Here is an 18,491-nt window from a genome sequence, read left to right as displayed (position 1 = left end):
ATGACACCTGTCTCCGAGAGCTGGATGGATGAAAACAAGCTACCGGGAAGGAACCGAAACAATGCTCCCTTCTATAATCTTTCTGATGATCTGTAAATCTGTAATTTTATTTTTGTCTATTTCCCGTCGTACTGGCAACATCACAGTCCCTGTGGAGCTGCACAAAAAGGGACGTTGAATAAAAGCATCCACCGAAAGCATCATATTGTGTAAAGTGTGTGAACCGCTGAATGTGAATGTGTTTTTCTAATTGCCCTCTAATACTGTGTGCTATTATTAGACAAGACTGCGTGTCATCTCACCCCAAAACACACACGGCAGGTCATCAGATCCAGCGCCGTCCCCATTGCACCAACATGAATGAGATACAACTTTGTATAATCTGCTTCTTTCCTCCTGCAAAAAAGTGCTCCAACTCCAACTCAGCCCACAAGATGTGTCAAAGACAACTTGACTAAAAATGAAGAGTCCTTTTGAGTTCTGATGTGTGAATTCCAATTGAAATCCAGACGATTATCTCAACTACATACATACTAAAAACGATTCCTTCATTGGTGCAATATCTCCTTTCCAGCCACATTTTAAACCGCATGCGTCCACATCCAGCTCTATACTTGAGAAAAAAAACCTGCCCCACCAGACCATCCCCTCCCTATGCTGGTGTCCTCTTACACCTGTGACACTGGAGAATCAATTACAAAGTCCATGCTGGTAATGACATCTCCAGTTACCTGATCCAGTGACCAAGGGACAATATCAAGGTCTTCAATCATTAATGCAGATTCACCTGCCCACGTCTGGCATCACTACCCTCAAAAGAGCCAATAGAACAAACACTGAGGGGCCACAAAAGGACTGTGCGGTTTTTGTGTGTGCTAAAACTGTGCACATGAGACAAAAAGAAACCGTGAGATTCTCAAAGCACCCGCATAGAGTGAAATGCACCCCTAACGTCTCGTTGCTCCTGTGCTAATTGTACGTATTTTAATAAGGTTATATGGATATATTTTAATCTGACCCTTTCTATGCAAATTAACCTCAGACCAATGCATAAAGATCGCTAATTGCCACACTATGAGCCTCAAGCAGTTAAAGTTAAGTTAAGTGAAATTATCAGCGTCTTCAGAGAGTTGGTGCTAACGGTCCGCTCAAAATTAAATTATTTTTAATATCTTCTGCGGCAGATAAAAGATCATGGAGCCAGCCATTCTTTGTGAATTTACTCTCAACTGTATTGATAACAGATTATACAGAGATAAACATTTCAGATGAAATATAAAAGTACAGTTACAATTAGATAAAATATGGAGAACTTGGTCAGGGCTCAACACTTTTAGAAGATGGTAATTAACAAGCAGCTTTGGGTTGCAAAGATTGACAGAGTGAAAAAAAGTCACGCGTAATGGATTGATGTGTCAAACATCTTAAAGAAAAAGGGAGCAAGAGAGGTTGTGAGAGAAAAGGAGAGAGACATTAGGTACAGCACAGAGAGACAGAGAGTCATGATGTCTTCAGGTGAGAGCTGCTGTGAATGTCTGCATGATGGCACATTCTCGCAGTGAGAGAAAAAATTTAAGCCATGTTCTACTCAATGACCATATGTTTTGGAGCAACCTCTACATCACCTTCAATCCACACAACACTCATGCCATTGTGTGGTACTGTGCAGTCTGTGTAGCTGCGCCGGCGTGGGTGAATGTGTGAACATGTGTCAGATATAATTCCCTCCTTTGGCTATGGGATGTGTGAAAGCCAAGATTAGTTTTTTGAGCCAAACTCCTACCTAGTTTTTTGTTTTTTTTAAAGGAAACAAGGGATCAAACTTACAAACTTCCTCTTCAGCTTGCCCTTGTTGCTACGGGTGGGCTTGGGCTCGACGACGGCCGCAGAGCTGTAGTCCGAGCCCATGTCCAGGTTGTCATCTGCTGAGACGCTCTTGCGGAGGTAGGCGGCTCGCGCCCGGAAGTGGGAAAAGGGGGACTGAGAGCGAGGCCGGGCCACGGAGCACCCGCCGTGCTCAGGCTCATCTCCGCCCTCCATGTCATCCTCCAAACGCCACAGCTCCCCTGGGGGAGAGGAGATGGAACAAAGGGACAAATGATGGGATTAGGGAACAGTCAGGAAGGAAACAAGGGAAGAAGAAAGAGAAAGGAAAGAAAGGGGTTGGAGATATATGAGAGCAAGAAAGACTGGACGGATAATGAATATGTGATTATTGCAAACGTACTCCAAATTGTGGAATGTCGTCCACTGATTGCTTTCATAACACATTTCCAGAATGTAATCAAGCTTCCTTTAAAGGTGGAATATGTTACAAGCATTATTCTCAGCCTGCCTCCTTAACAACTCGAGTATGATTCCATACGCTCCAGAGAAATGATGGCTCGTGTATAATGAAGAGGAAGGAACACATTTGCAGTGACATTGCCATTTTTTTTTTGGGGCAATGACTGATGTGTGCTGACAGAACCCACTAATCACAGCCGAGTAAAACCTTTACTGCTCTTTCAGTTACTTATCTGATGCATGCTGGGTAAGCTACTGAAACTCTGTCCTTTGAAGAGAGGGACATTGTTGAGTTAAAAACAGTAGAATATTGAAGCATGCTCACGTATAATTCTACTTGAAATCTATTGCTAACACTGTAACCTGAACAGCTGTCCATCTTTAAACCAGTTAAGTTGCTAACGTTGCTACTGGACAGAGTTTCACCCGTGAGTGAACTCATAAATTAAACAGTCGGTCTGTTGCTGACATTATTACAATGGGTGTGTAGTATCCTCAAGTATTTTATTTTATTATTAGGAGGTAACTAGCATTCGAGTCATGTCTGTTTCTGTAAACAACTTTACAGTCAGTGGACACATCAGCTGTAGTAAAGGGTCCGAGAATGGAAATCAGTTACGTTATTATTTGATCCACTTTGGCAACAAGCTTCTTTTCTTGCTTTAAAGTTAAAAATATCTTTTCCTCTTTACATTCCTTACGTACATGGCTAGATGTCATTATGTAATTTATGATTTTTTTGTATTTACATTGCCACTGATCTGAATGTAATAGCATGTATTTTATTCATTCTTTAAATTGCTGAAGTAAACAAAGTATTAAGAGCATAAAAACATTACAGACCAATTGTTGCATTGGAATATCTGTAAATCAATTTGTGACTGACATCAGATAACCTGTTTTCTTAGTTTGATCATAGATTAGTTTACATAGACCTACACATACAATAAGATGTTGAAGTTTCAGACAAGGTGTCAAGCTAGCAAAAGATTTTAGTCCACGTTTTTGGAGTGACTATCCAATGTGTTTAATAACTTGCGTGCTAAGACAAATTTATATTAAGCCTTAGAATTGCATTGTAACGGCATCTTTTATTAAAAGATTTCAACAGCAGGTCTTTTGGTAGTGACTGTCGTTGTGAGTGCTTTGAATGATCTGCACAATGAAATATTACGCCATCAGTTCCACTGTCTGAGCAGCAGCCAAAACACATCTGGCTTCCAAAGCTGAGCCAAATAACACTGCAACAAAATGACGAGGAGCAACTCCCGATGCAAGCTCCTTGGCATGCTTGCCACTAATATGGGATGTTGCCTAAATCCGTGAATGAAGTGTAACTGGAATATTAAACAATTTGAATAAAAAAAAGTTTTAAAAAAGTTTTCTCAGCCCCGTGTGAGAGATTAAGAGAGAGAGAGAGAGAGAGAGAGAGAGAGAGAGAGAGAGAGAGAGAGAGAGAGAGCTAGACAGAGAGAGGCCCCATCATGGTCGATGACAGTGGTTGCTAGGCAACAAGGGGCCATGTGAGACTCTCTCTCAATTTGAGCAGCAGTCGGGCAAGGGGGAAACAGACACAGAGACAGACAAAGAAAGGTAAAGTAAGGACACAAAATGAAAGCACTTGGGCTAAATAAACCAATCACAGGGGATGTCATTAAGTCCAGGACCATTAGACATAGTAATAGTACAGATTTAGGAGCCGTGAGGGCTGGGGTCGGCTCACTGCTCCTCTAAGTGGTGTTATTAAGAACACAACATCCTCATATTTTACACAAGAGAGAGGTTGGGACTGTGGGAGGTAAAAAGTGTTGGCAAGAGTCGGAGAGAGAAAAGGAAAGTGCTTATTCATGTTTCCTTCTTTCCCTTAAACTTGAACTACTGCACACACAATGAACTGCCTAATACCAAAGGTACTAAATGTGTGGGTTGCAATCTAAACTTCTCTGTGCTTTGTTTACGTAGCCGGGCCCGTGCGTATATATATTCTAGTTTATGTGAGTCTCTCCTGTGCCACGCCTGCTAGCTTATAGCCGCCGCTTTGCACTGCGTTGTTGCAGAAGCACAGCATCAACCCTCCGGTTCACCCTCAGGTAAACACCGTTAGCTCTGTCAGCACTGTTGCCATTGTTGGCGCTGTTCGCACTGTTAGCTGCGAGCCTCCAGCTCTGCCGTCACTATGTCGAGAGCCAGTGGTGGCAGAAGATGTGCACCGAATTCCATATGTAGCACATTTGACTGTTAAACAAGAGATAAATTAGCACAAAAATAAGGTTCTGAGAGACAGTGGTGGTTTATTACACTGTGAAAACTTTGTGCTTGTCTGAGTCGGTAGCTTCTGTGTTGCTGCCTGTCTCTCTGTGAATCCAGTGGGACTTTGGTTGACTTGAAGTCGAAGACTTCGCCTTATTTTAAAGTTTAAAAGTTCCTTTTCTCGAATGTTTGCAGTTTCTTTTCTGTCTTTGTAAAGTTAAACATGTCTTTTCTCTCAAAAGCTACACAGAGAAAAAAACATTTGGCTTCAGGAATTGGAGGGCTGAGGGTGTGTGTGCCCCCTCTGCAAGCTCCACTAAAACATCACAAATAAGGACTAAAATAACGCAGCCTTTTTCCCCTGACACTTGAAACGTGACAATTCTCATCATCTGGTGTTGGTGGGGAGCTTTGATCAAGTTGAGTTGTGCGACGTCAATCAGCGGTCGACGGGCTGCTGTCAAACGTGTGTGTGTGTGTGTGTGTGTGTGTGTGTGTGTGTGTGTGTGTGTGGGTGGGTGGATGAGAATGAGGAGGAAGTTGTGAACGGATGTTTGATGTGATGGCTCGCTGACAGCAGTGGAGTCTGTCCATGTCTCGGGTGGTGTTAATAGGTCGGAGCGAAGATTACTTTACAAATGACCCACTTTGGGAAAGTGTGAGAGCGGCTTAGAGCAGAATCAACTGATGTTTAACTATCCACTGAGAAATTATGAATGCATTAAAAAGTGCTGTATGTAGGTCACTTTTTAAACAGTTTATAAGCAAGCTCACGCATAGATTACATATCCTTAAGAAATAAAATAAAAAATGTTCATTACAAGTGACTTATTATCCTGGGGGGTTATAGAAAAGCTCACCACCTGTAGGTGTTTTCATCCTTGAAAAAAACAACTCATCCATCCATAAAATGAAAGCTATCTTTGTCAGCAGGTTAGAGGATTCTCTGCTACAGTTTTCCCTCTCTCCCTCTCTCTGTTTGCACACACTTCTTTCTCGAGAGACACCTTGTACTCACCATCATGACACACCTATCAGATCATAGTTCAAGAGGCACAAACATTATTAATTAAGAGGTCAGAGAAACAGTCACCCTGAAACCAAGTGTGTCAAACAGTGCTGGTGTGAGCAAGACATTTATCTGGCCATTTACAAGACTGTTGCTTTAAGAGAAATAAAGTGATTGTCAATGAATAAATAAGAATCTGCTGCGAAAGCCATCATTGTGCTAAGTGCATTTGGGGGACATTTACTCTCGGCTTTGTCAAAAGTGGATTATAGATTTGTCAGAGAAACTATGTAAACAAAGGGAAAAAACAAAGAAAGAAAGGAGATGAAAGAATCACACAGATGTCGTCAATTCTACCAGTTCGCTTGGTGCTGTTTTGGGAAACACAACCACCGGAGCAATGAAATACTGTTGTTTAGTTGTTGGCTTGCATGGTATTTTTACCTGCAGGTGGCAGAGTGCAGGCCTTTGGGTGGCTTGTGGCAGCGGACGGGTTCTTCCTACGAGGAGGACTCCCACCAATGAGATGAGAGTGATGGACCCTGGAGACTGTGGGAGACTGGGGGATGCTGGGGAGAGTACGGGACTTCGCCAGTATGGGTCTCTGCAGCTTCCTTTCCAGCGACCTGATTGGACAGCACAAATATTCAATCAGTCGGAGCGTGTTGTTTCCAATGATTATCACAATAACAGCTCATGAAAATGTCTCTGAAGGTCCCACCCCATCACTGGAAGCAGATATTTTAATAGCCAGTGTTAACAGGAGGAATGATTACAGCAAGATTTAGGAAGACAAACCTGTTTCAATCTTCATGTAGCATCTGTTTGAAGACAGATTGTTAACCTGTCCTGTAAACTATAACTGTGTAATACAATACCAGCACACACACACTTGGACACACACACACACGCACACGCACACGCTCACACACACACACAGCTTAATGAGCACCAAGAGAGCAGCTACACTGATCAATAGTGAAATTGCTTCCACCTGAGCATAATCAAGGTGGAAGCCATTTGGAACACAACCAATAGAAATTGCTTTCTTTCATAGCGGTTGATACCACGTCCTCTCTCCCGCAGGACTCCAGTCAATAGCCACAATCACAAGACCGGCTTAATTGCAAATTGTAGACAATTTGCAAGCCACAACACAGTCAAATAATCGGCATATATCAATGATGAGACGTGAGGTGGTTTTGTATGTCAATGTATTTTAAATGAAGACACAGATGGGACTTATTTTTATCATTATTCAGGGACCAACTGGAAGCAACACGCCTTGTGTTACTGCAGCGCCCTTCTGTCACGCCTATACCTTGTTGTTTCTCTTTTATCGGAGGAAAATACATTCTTCAAACCTTTTTGGCAAGGAGCTGACACAAAAGACTCCTTCGTTCCCTAGATTGCCAGGATTACATTACACTACAACATATGCGATTAATATTACATGAAATCATCCCGAAAATCTTTGTGAACCATTTATAATAGAACAGAGACGAGACCTGAGAAAAACAATACTGTGTCACTCCCTGCAGTGCCAGCTGTGATCACTCAGATGTGATCAAATTCAATGAGATGTGGCCAACATTTCAGATATCACAGTCTGGCCGAAGTGGCTGAAAGAACACATGAACTCAGGATGAAAATCAGTCGGGGGCTGAGTTCCCCCGGGAATTTTATATATGAACATAGAGGGCTGATATATGAGATTTATTTGTCTCATTTTTATTTTGCCAAAAGCATCAGCGGCAGAGTAGGATACTGTATACAAATGTCATTCAAACTAATATACTGACAGAGCAGTGTGTGTGATTATAGCAGTACTTGTATGAGTTGTGTGAACTTCCCAATCTCTCTTCTTCACGTCTTTGTTTTTGTTCTCTCACCCGCCACATACTCCTGACCCCAATACCCACTTTTATTTCCCCAAACCATGCATGCTTTGCTTTCATTTAAAGGAATGGTTACATTCATTTAGAAGTCGTTTTTTGGCGAAAAGTGTGAGGCAAAAACATTGATATCTCTCCCGTATCTGTCCATTAATTACAAAGCTGGAGCCAGGGGACAATTAGCTGATCTTAGCATAAAGAGTGGAACCATTCCTTTAAAGTCATCTTTAAGAGATATGGCATAAAATCTTACACAAAAACGTGATTGCATTGCATGTAAATGTGTGACCATGTCAAGTTTGGCAACTGTGGCAACACAAATTCCTGTATCATCACCCAATGAGCATAATCAAATATCATCAGCATTAGCTGATGTGAGAGACAATTAAATTAGTGTTTGATTTATGCATGGGATCACATCTAATCCATTAAATGCTTGACATTACAATGGCAGATTATAAATCATTATTAATTAAGGAATGAGAGAATCAAATGATGCAGCCTCATTCAGTTGCTTATGCATTATTACAAATGCCTTCTTAGTGCCAGCATGTTTTACAAGCTACTTTTTAACATCATGTTACAGACAAGGGCTCTTCAGTAAAACTCTAAATGTGCCTACGTTCGTGTAAAGTACTTCAGTTCTCTTTTAACTCTCTTGGATGTCTGGCTCAGGATGTATTTTCGGGCTTAGGGCTGTTTATCACTTGGGAGCGATCAGGTAAACCGACAGCTAGCTCTAAGTCAGCACATCCGGAGGCGAGAGAAGTAAAGTACTGACATCTGCCCGCTGTAAGCTAGTAAACTACTCCCCTGATAGAGAAGGTGAGTTTTGCAGTTGTGAATATTTGACCTGGGATCAGAGAATTCCTGGATGAGATTCAAAGCAGAGACATGGACGGTCTGATGATGAATAATGCTTTCATATTGCTGAATATCAGAGGTAGAGCCGATAGTGGCTGTTTACATGCAGGAATGTCACACACACACACACACACACACACACACACACACACACACACACACACACACACACACACACACACACACACACACACACACACACAGACACACTTGGATGGTAATAGAAACAGGCAGGTCTCTCACTCCTCAGAAATCCATACTGACTTGCAAGCATTTGCCTGAAGCAGACACACACACACACACACACACACACACACACACACACACACACACACACACACACACACACACAAACAAACGCATTAACACGTACACACATGCATGCATACTGAAACTCCTCACGTTTGGCATGAGATGAAATAACTCAAGGTGTAAACACATGCACACACGTGCAACCGCACACATGCACAAAAACAGTTGTTGGCCTCCCAGCAGCACGTCATGATGATAAGACACTGGGCTGAACAGCTGGCCCAGGCCAATCGGGCAATTTGGGCCTACAAACCTGTTGCTAAGCGACTCTGTCCACAAAAAAAAAGGGGAAACGAGAGGAGAGGAGAGGATTGCTTCTGAGCAGTAATCTGCATTTTTTACAAAAATCTATGTCTTGCCCTGAGTTGAAAGCATAAAGCGTACCACATGTTTTATCTCTGGTGCTGCAGTCAAGGGATAAAATTCACTTTATTTGTGAGAATCTGTGTGTAAAACCGCTTCAGAATATGATAAAAAAAAAAAAAAAATTACACAATGAGGTACTTAAGAGAGGAAGAGAAGAGAAAGCAAAAGAAGCACTGGATGACTGAGTGAATGTGACGTGTGTAAATACGCTTGCCCACACTCTGCACATGCTCCTCATCTGGCTTTTGGATTTTTCCCTCCATCTCTTTCTGGACTTGATGAACAATGAAGAAGACTTCTGTTCTGTTTCTTGCTACAGGGCTAAAATACTGCAACAGACGTACAGCAATTTGTATTAGTGACCTATTTTCATGCTAAAAGTAGCACATGCAACGCCTCGACTCTTCTTGGCTCGGCGATGTAAAAACTGAAACTGTTAAAGTATTCTCTGTAACACTTTATAATAATTACACACTATTTAGCATTAGTAAAGCATGAGTACACACTTAATTCATCATTTATAAAGCATTGTTCTAACATGAACACTCATTAGTATGCAATTAATAAACACAGTTATAAATATTTTATTGATGATTAATAAGCTTGACTGTTATGCGTTTCATGATTGAGTTTTCATACTTTATAAATTAAAGATTCCCCATTTGTCTCAATGTATTAATGCGTTGTAAAGCATAGATTGTCCTCACTTTAGGTGGAGTCCCACAAAATAGTTAACTAATATTTAACTAACAACTAGTAACTACCTGAATTAATCATGAATTGCAGCATCACAACACGTTTACAAAGCACATGTTAACCATTAGTGCATCATCTATAAGTCTTTAATAATTGGTTTGCAATATATATTACTTCATTTACAAACTTCCTCTTATTAATCAAGAATAAAATATGTATAACTGTGTTTAAGAATTAAGTATTTACTCATGCTTTGCTAATGCTAAATAGTGTGTAATTATTATAAAGTGTTACCGTATTTACTCCACCTGGACAGAAAAGGCTATTCCTAAACGATGGAGCAGAGTAACGGTGAGTTTATACTCTCCACCTTGACCCCCAGGCTGCTGTCTGATTGACTGTAGCTGCTGTAGTGAGAACTATCCATGGTGCTGAATCAACTTGTGACACAAACACATACTCACATACCCAAAATGTGTGTTCCCCAACCAAAGGAGGTTTCATGAAACGATGATCTCCAGTACGAGAGGCAGAAGATTTCAGTTCTATGATTAAACTATTAGACGGTGTAACGCAGTTCAGACCGACGAGTGATATTGATATTAATGAAATGCAATGTTCTTCTGAAGCCAGTTAAATAGTACATGGTTATTCATTCATAAGAAAAGCTTACTCATTTAGTCGTGAGCTAGTCATTAAAAGTCTTATTCAGTATTAATGTGTTCCCACTGTGTTTAAATGGGGAAGTGTGTTTTGGGGGTGAGGTGATGCTTCTTTTTTACTTTTGTCCTCATCTCCCTTTTGACTCTTCTTTTGTCTCTTCTTTTTCCAACACTCGACCCTTTTTGAGACGTCTTCACAAAAGAGATTCACAAACGTTGTACTCTACGGATAAAGCCGACCCATGATAGCAGCATTTATAAATCTCAGTGCTGAGTAGGGCAGACGTTCATAACTCTCAGGAGGATTGGAGAAACAGCACGGACCCCATGAGGCAAAAGGGCATGAACGGATCGATCTCTGTCTTTATCGTTCAGTGGTCCAGTCGACATCGGTCAAGGAGTCACTCCACTAAAGAGATTGAATGGAGCAGCTTTGAGCAGCTTGAGTGACAGGCCGGAGCAAAGGCCAGGCATTGTGGACTTGCAGACTTAACCCTCTACTACAGAGTGATGGACAATAACTTTTTCATTACACTACATCACAGCCTAAGTCATCCTCATTGCTCATCATGGCTGTATCCCAGAGAGGGCAGAGTTAGAGCCTTCTGCAAAATAAAGTGCTGACACGATAGTATTTCTCTTTTTCTTTAATCTACAAAATATAGGGGGCGGGATAAAGGGAGAAAACCCAGCAAAACTGACAGACCTAAAAGGATGTGAAAACGTGAGCATATCTGGGTTGTTGACAGCAAAACGTGATGCCTTGTCAAACTATGAAAAAATAATGTCCATTTCCAGTTGACGTGCCATTTACACATTTTGATAGCATCAGCGAGGTGGAATTGCGTGGTTGTATTGTACCAAAGACAAACGTGAAGATTAATATAGGCTGAAGTTCTAATTAAAAAGTTACAAAATATGTCAACGAGATCTGGCGTGAGTGGAAATGTGATGGCTTTGAGGCCAATGGGGGCAGACGTTCTGTACAGTGTGAGCTCTTGGCTAAATTAAGAAGCAAGACCATTAATTAGTCTCAGTAGAAAGGTGGCAGGTGACATGGGTACTTGCTCGACAATACTAAAACGTTGGAATTTATAACGTTGCGCTTTCCTTCCTCCTCCTATTCAGTCAGAAAACAGACGCTCGGCTGTCCTGGTCCAACATCGACAAACAGACTTGTCTTAACTTTGATAGCAACAAACCCCTCCAAGAGACAAAGAGGGGTTAGAGAGAAAGAGACTGAAGACAGAGCAAAAAGATGGGATGAGATGGACGGGCGTAGGCAGGGGGTGGCTTGTGAGACAGTGAGTGGGAGAAACAGAGACAAAGAGACTGTGGGGATGAGAGAGATGCTGGGTTTGTGATGGCTGGGAATCTGAGAGCTTTTTTTGTATCGCACGTCCACCCACGCTAACGGTTGTGCTGTGAGTGAATGATATTGAAATTTGAGGGGCATTATTTCAAGGCTAGAGTAGTGGCAGTTTTTTCACATTAGCATGTGTTCATCCCGGTTATGTAATTTGATGTCAGCTCACAAGCAATTTAACGGGTTTTTGTTTCAGCTTAAAGGTTCCAGGACACTACAAAAAAAAGAGAAACACGGGACTCTTCCTAACAGCTTTCCAAAATGTAGGATGCTAATTGCAGCGCTGTGATTCGAAGCAAAAACTTCTGAATTCAGCAAAGCCCTGCAGACACTCGCCTCAAAAGTGCTTTCAGATGTGATTGCGAAATTAACATTGCTGCTTCAAACCCCGCAGATTGTCTTGGATGCCAAACACCCCCCCCTCTTCAACACCTGCTGTCAATGTACTGAAACCCTTGTATTCTCTGCTGGAAGCTCCCAGCATGGAACAGCATAGTTTGAACCATATCGACTTTATCCTGTTTCTATCTATAGAGATGCCTCAGTATGTAATGGTGCGTCAGTGGGAAGAATCCATAGTATCCAGGCGCACCATGCTTGTCAGCACGCATCCCCTGCACCTCCATTCTTATGTAACATAATGGTGGCTCACACATGCACACACTCATGCTTACATGTGCGCACACACGCACACACACACACACACACACACACACACACACACACACACACACACACACGCACGTGTATACAAACACCTGTATGCGTGCAGTCCCATGCAAATGCACAGATATATTGACTATATATTGAAAAAAAATACATTATTAACTTCCTCTCATATTGTAATATACATGTATATGGTATATTCACATAAAATATATCTTATAAGTAAATCATTAGATTGTGTGGCATGCACAATGGAGAAAGACACCAGACTCCTCAAGACTCGGCATGTAAACAAGCACATTTTGCTGCACAAAGAGCAAAACATAGGGGCGTGACCAAGTATATTTACAGTCACAGAGACATGCCTCCGTGTGTCATACCTGCACAAAGATACAGACGCACACAGACACACACACACACAGACGCACACAGACACAGACACACACACACACACACACACACACACACACACACACACACACACACACACACACAGGTTACCTGGCCTCTGCCACAGTGCAGCAGTAGCTGCCACTGCGCTGCGAGCTCCTGCCCACCCGTAGCTCCTCTTGAGACTTGCGGCGATTAAAGTAGTCTGTGAGTTTCCCAAAACTCGCCATCTTTCCTCTATCTGCTCACCTCCCTCTCTCTTTTTGTTTTCTTTCCTTTTGATCCGAGAAAAAAGAAGAATAAAAAGAAAAGGAGGGGTCTGGTTCTGTTCTGCAAAGCTCCTCGTCACACAACCCCCTGACTCATCTGCTTTCTTCTGCTTCTACCTGGATTCTCCGTCAGCCGCAGGTCCGAGTCTCCCTGCGCTCCATCATCCTCTCGTACACGGCACTTAATGTGCAGGAGAACGAGCCAAAACCCTACTCTGCCTCTCTCTGCCTCTCTCCTCTTTTGATCGTTTGCTACGGTGCGCAGAGCGCATGCATTGACTCTCTCGAAATAGTAACGTTTGTAACTGCCTACCAATCGACAAGGAAGGAGCCGTGCCCCCTTACTGGAGAGCAAACAAGAAGGAGGAGAGAGAGAGAGAGAGAGAGAGAGAGAGAGAGAGAGAGAGAGAGAGAGAGAGAGGGGGAAAGAAAGAGAGAGCGATGGGGGTGGTGGCTCAGCGTCTGTGGTCTTCTTGTGTGCTGGAAAAAGCAGAGCTTGTGGGAGAATATGAGCTGCTATGATGCCTATATCAAAGCCCACCCCCCTCTTTCCCTCTGTATCTCTCCTGTTTTTTAGAGCGTGCATTGTCTATGTCCCTCTCTCTCTCTCTCTCTCTCTCTCTCTCTCTCTCTCTCTGGCTCCATCCCTCTCTCTCCTGTGCGTGAATTCCTTCGATCAAAGCTGGAGAGCAGGTGGTAGTGGTTGAGCTTTGTGTTTGTGTCACACCGTCTCGCCCTCACATTCAACCTCAAGTGCACCTTCTCCATGATCCTAACTTCCCCTGCTTGTTTGTGTGTTTACTCTCTTGAACTCGATTTCATCAATAATGAAAAACAAGCAGAGAGCCTTTCATACGGAATGAGCGGCCGGCGGCCTCGTGCATTTATCTGCTGTCCACTCAGAATATAAAAAAAGATGATGGCAGGCAGCAAGGGAACGAGGGAAGGTCAGAAGGGAAATATAGGAGGAAGGAGGAAAATTAGATATTAAGAAGGGGGGGGTGGGAGGGAGGCTCTTTGTAAACAGCTTGTTAGTGAGAGTGTGTGTGTGTGTGTGTGTGTGTGTGGCTCCCTCCCACACATCCAGACATCGTACATAAAGGCATTCCTCTGTCTATTCGCTACCTCTGTTTTTTCTTTTTTTTAAAGGTGTCTTCTTCTTCCCTCTCTTTCTGCTTTCACTGTCAAAATCTCTCAGTGGTATCCTCCATTTACCTCTCCATTGCCCCTAGCTGTCTGCTCCGCCTTCCTTTTATCCATTCGCATACCTCCCTTTTTCTAAACCTCTCATCCTCCGTCACTCTCCTTCCCCCTTTTCCCCTATTCAAACAGCCAGAGGGTATCGCTTCTTAAATGATCTGACGTGATTGTGCTGACTTGAGAAGGTGCACATGAAAGCCCAAAGTATATTATATATAGATATAGATATATATATATATATATATATATATATATATATATATATCTATATATATATATATATATATATAGATATATATAGATATATATATATATATATATATATATATATATATATATATATATATATATATATATATGTATACAGTGTATGCACTTACACTTGCAACAGGCTCTCTGAAGCAGCCAGGACATACACAGAAACAACATAACCTCCCTGCAGTTCATATCACTGACAATAAATTACAGCTCTGATGAGAGTGTGCAGGTTCAGCGGCACCATGCAGGGTATTCATTTGAGGACTAATTTGCTGGAATGATCATGTACAATTACTGGTCAGCTCACATCCAATTTAATAACCTCACAAGGAATAGCCCGGTTTACTCGCATCAGCAACTCACACAGAATATATGCATCACATTACTAATATAAGTCTGCGATCATACCATTTTCCCCCCACTGAAATGACGCATTTGTGCGTATTCGTGGCACATTTGTGAGCATCGCCACTCGGGCTTCAACTGACTGACTGCAACAATATTTTCATTAGCAGATCACTTTCAGAATTAAGTTTCCGGCCAGTAAAATATTGGACCACAGTGAAAGAAAAAACACACACAACAATAAGATGACTGGTGTGGGTTTATGTGCATCTGTGTGTGTTTGCTGTGATTCCACAGTGCAGTTGAATGTTGTGTGAAAAGTGTGGGTTCAGCTTATCGATAATGATCGATTGCCTCCCTCCCTCTCGATCTAAATTATTTCCACCCCCCCCAAAGTAATATTTTGAGTCTCTGCGTAGAAAGAGCAGGGAGAGAAAGAGAGAAGGAGAGAGAGAGAGAGAAAGAAAGAGAGAGATATACTATCCAAGAAACAGGGATAGACAAATTAATAACAACACAGTGTAATATGTTTGACTGTTAAAGTCTCTGCATTCCTCGCTGACATTACAAAATGACTCAAACATAAATCTGCAGTATTATAGCAAAAACATACACATTTACAGTCCAAACCAGATACATCTATAGCAGTGGTTCTCAAACTGTGGGGCGCGACCCTCTAGTGGGGCGCGGAGGTATATTTTTGTTGTTATTATAATCCTTTATTAATCTCACGGTGGGGAAATTAGTCTCTGCATTTTAGTACTTAAGGAGCAATGGGCTGCTGTGAAGCGTCCGGGAAGCAACTGGGGTTCAGTGTCTTGCTCAAGGACACTTCAACATGCAGACTATGGGGAGACCATAGATGGAACCGGCTACCTCGTGGTTTGAGGACGAGCACGCTCCCCATGAGCTATATGAGAGCTTCACATAGTACAAAAGTACAAAGTACACGGACATAAAACGTCAGTAAAAAATACATGGCGAAATGCCTGTACTGGTAACTGTTTACGCTACAACGTTAACAGGTTACGCTGGCGCATGCGCAGCATCAAATATATGTATCTCACAGAGATCGGCTTTTTGTCGGGACGGTGGGGCGTGAACATTTTTCTTCCTCCAAAGTGGGGCGTGACAAAAAAAGTTTGAGAACCACTGATCTATAGTATGTATGCACACCCTGTGCTGCTGCACTTGAAAAAAAATAATCCCTGTACATTAATTGTAGTTGAAATGTTGTTCTGAATCGGCATCAACAGCCCTTTTTATCAACCATATAGGGAACATAATCTGAATGCTTGAGATGAGCTGTTTTCTCTGCAACAGTGCTGTTACCCATAACTGCAATAGAGGCAGTGAAAGGCAGATAGAAAACATAACATAAAAAATATTCTGAGCATACTCCATGTGTCTAAAACCAAATTAGCCTATATGTTTAAAACCAGTTCCACCTTAGGGTCCCCTTTTTAAAGGCAACTCCTTGCCTTTTTTCGGTTCAGAAATTGAAAAATGACCTACTTTGACCTGAATCTTGCTCGCACCATAACAAACAGGGTGCCAAAATGACCCCCTCCTTCCGCATGTGCCGTCTGGCGCACTTCAGACGAGTCTGAGGACCAATGAGATCGCAGGATCTCGGAACGCCCAAAAAAAGCACAAAAAAACTTCTATTCTTGCTTTGCAATTTGGAGACATGAATACTCGTCAGAAAATGATCTAGACTCCGACAGGCTCGTACGGTCACAGGGATGTGTCTTTGACTGAATACGGCGTTGTAAAGGGTACTTATGGATGTTTTAGTAGTGAAACGTTATAATCGCTTAGTCATTTTAAGGAGTTTTCGAAATTATTCAAACCTAATGTTTTTTTGTTTTTTTTAAATGCAACACCACACATCTCTTCTCACAAGGGTTACGGTACTTTAGCAATTTTAATGAATTAAAGCGGAACTGTGGATGAGAAGATAGCACAGTTTTAGTTTAGAAAAAACACAATTCTCATTTTCGGGAGAAGGGAAAAAAGAGCTACGTGCTTATAAGATAAATACTTTAGTTATGAATAGACCTATGAATGTTATTGAGAAAAGCTTTTATCACTGCTGCAATCCTTGTGTAAAAAGTTGTTCACAACTTTTTTGAGGAAAAATTAAATAGAAAGAGGAAGAGGTGGGAGACAGAAAGGGCTGGAGTTCAGAGGACTGAGGGAGACACAGCAAAAAAGAGTGAATCTTGAAAAAAAAAACCTATGCAGCAGCAAAGCCTCTGAGAGAAATGCACCACCACAGCGAGAAAGAGCTGAGCTCACTATTGACAGCTCAGGCTTCTTTTTGCCTTTAGTCCACATTTAGCTCTAAAATGGTTTTGACGGATGAATAAATCATGTACTGCTATTTTTTAAGGGCTATTTTCATTCAAACATTAACAAAAAAAGAATCACTTTGGCAACATCCACTTGGGAACCTAATACTTGAGGGGCCGTGGAGAAAGCCGTCTCCACTGAGCCAAAAACGGCTAGTCTTCTGTGGACAGTCAACTTTGTATGTAAATGCTGAATAATTCAATCAGATTTTACATATAAATAAATAATTATCCATGACTTATTTATTGTATCAGCAGTTGAAACACAGAGTGAGGTTAATTCAGTTGTCGGGCCACCTGAATATTGCCACAGCAATTAAGACTGTCATTGACAAACTGTGAAGCGACACATTAGCTTACTGTTTGACTGTGTTTTCTCCTCATGTGTGCAACAGTCCGTGTCTTTGACCCCTCTGCTGCCTCCTTCTTTACAAATGCCGCCAGCAGTTTGTTTTCTACCCGACAGAGTTTCCCCAAACTGGAGCTGCTGGTGCAGCCACCAGAACGTGAGGCCTCAACAGCAGTCAACTCGGGCCCCGCAGTCAGGAGCTGAGCCGTGTGCCTCCGGTGGTGGCAGAGTAATCAGCGCTCACACGACACCGGACATTATCTGAATATATATGGACCTTTTTCCGCAGAAGACATTTTGACATTTCGTCGTAGTAGCTCACTGGAATATTTAATCATCATTTGATCATCATCGTTAATGTTACCGGTTTCACCCGTGCCTTTCCCACGTGTCAAAATATCTGCAGTGAAAAAGGTCAGAGAAGCCCGAGAAACAGTGTCGCCATTATAGCACTGATGAGTTTATTTCTACACAGTAAAATGTTCGGTGCATTTTTAATTATCACATCTACGAGATCGTAATCACAAGTGTCTGTTTATGTTATAAAGCAATATCAATCCATATGTATTCTCGTTAACCTTTAAATATTTATACCGGTGTTATACTAAAAAAAAAAAAGATTTGTTGGAGGCCTGGGCAATATGGCTTTCTTCAAAATGACATTCCCTCAAAATATTTATTTATATAATATCAGACTTTCTGCAAAATTTAGTCAGTAAAATTAGTTTGCTCGTTATTATCAATTTCGACAATGTCATTGTTGATCACAATATCTGAATGTATGATGCCCTTACGATACGATTCCACTTAAAAATGTGATTATCACATCGAACTATCGCCCAGCCTAAATCTGAGCATGCGGGTAATCATGATGGTGGAATCAGTTTGGACTTCCGACACCCTGAAGGGTGACGATAAATATTCATTGCAGACACCTCGACGCATCGTTCTACT

General features: G+C 41.8%; 1 protein-coding gene across 1 annotated transcript in view; it reads right to left on the bottom strand.

Annotated features, from left to right (window-relative positions):
- The window catches only part of ankfn1b (ankyrin repeat and fibronectin type III domain containing 1b), a gene marked incomplete at both ends in the record, with an annotated part of 101,516 nt that extends 88,524 nt beyond the window's left edge, over positions 1-12,992 (bottom strand). The window contains 3 exons of the mRNA XM_079234185.1: positions 1,828-2,066; positions 5,990-6,171; positions 12,874-12,992. Of these exons, the coding sequence (XP_079090311.1) occupies positions 1,828-2,066; positions 5,990-6,171; positions 12,874-12,992 (540 nt within the window). The remainder of the gene's footprint in view (positions 1-1,827; positions 2,067-5,989; positions 6,172-12,873) is intronic.
- Positions 12,993-18,491: the final 5,499 nt, after the last annotated feature.

The sequence above is a fragment of the Taurulus bubalis genome (assembly GCF_910589615.1).
Source record: "Taurulus bubalis genome assembly, chromosome: 2".
Lineage (NCBI taxonomy): Eukaryota > Metazoa > Chordata > Actinopteri > Perciformes > Cottidae > Taurulus > Taurulus bubalis.
This window is presented reverse-complemented; position numbering and strand designations above follow the sequence as displayed.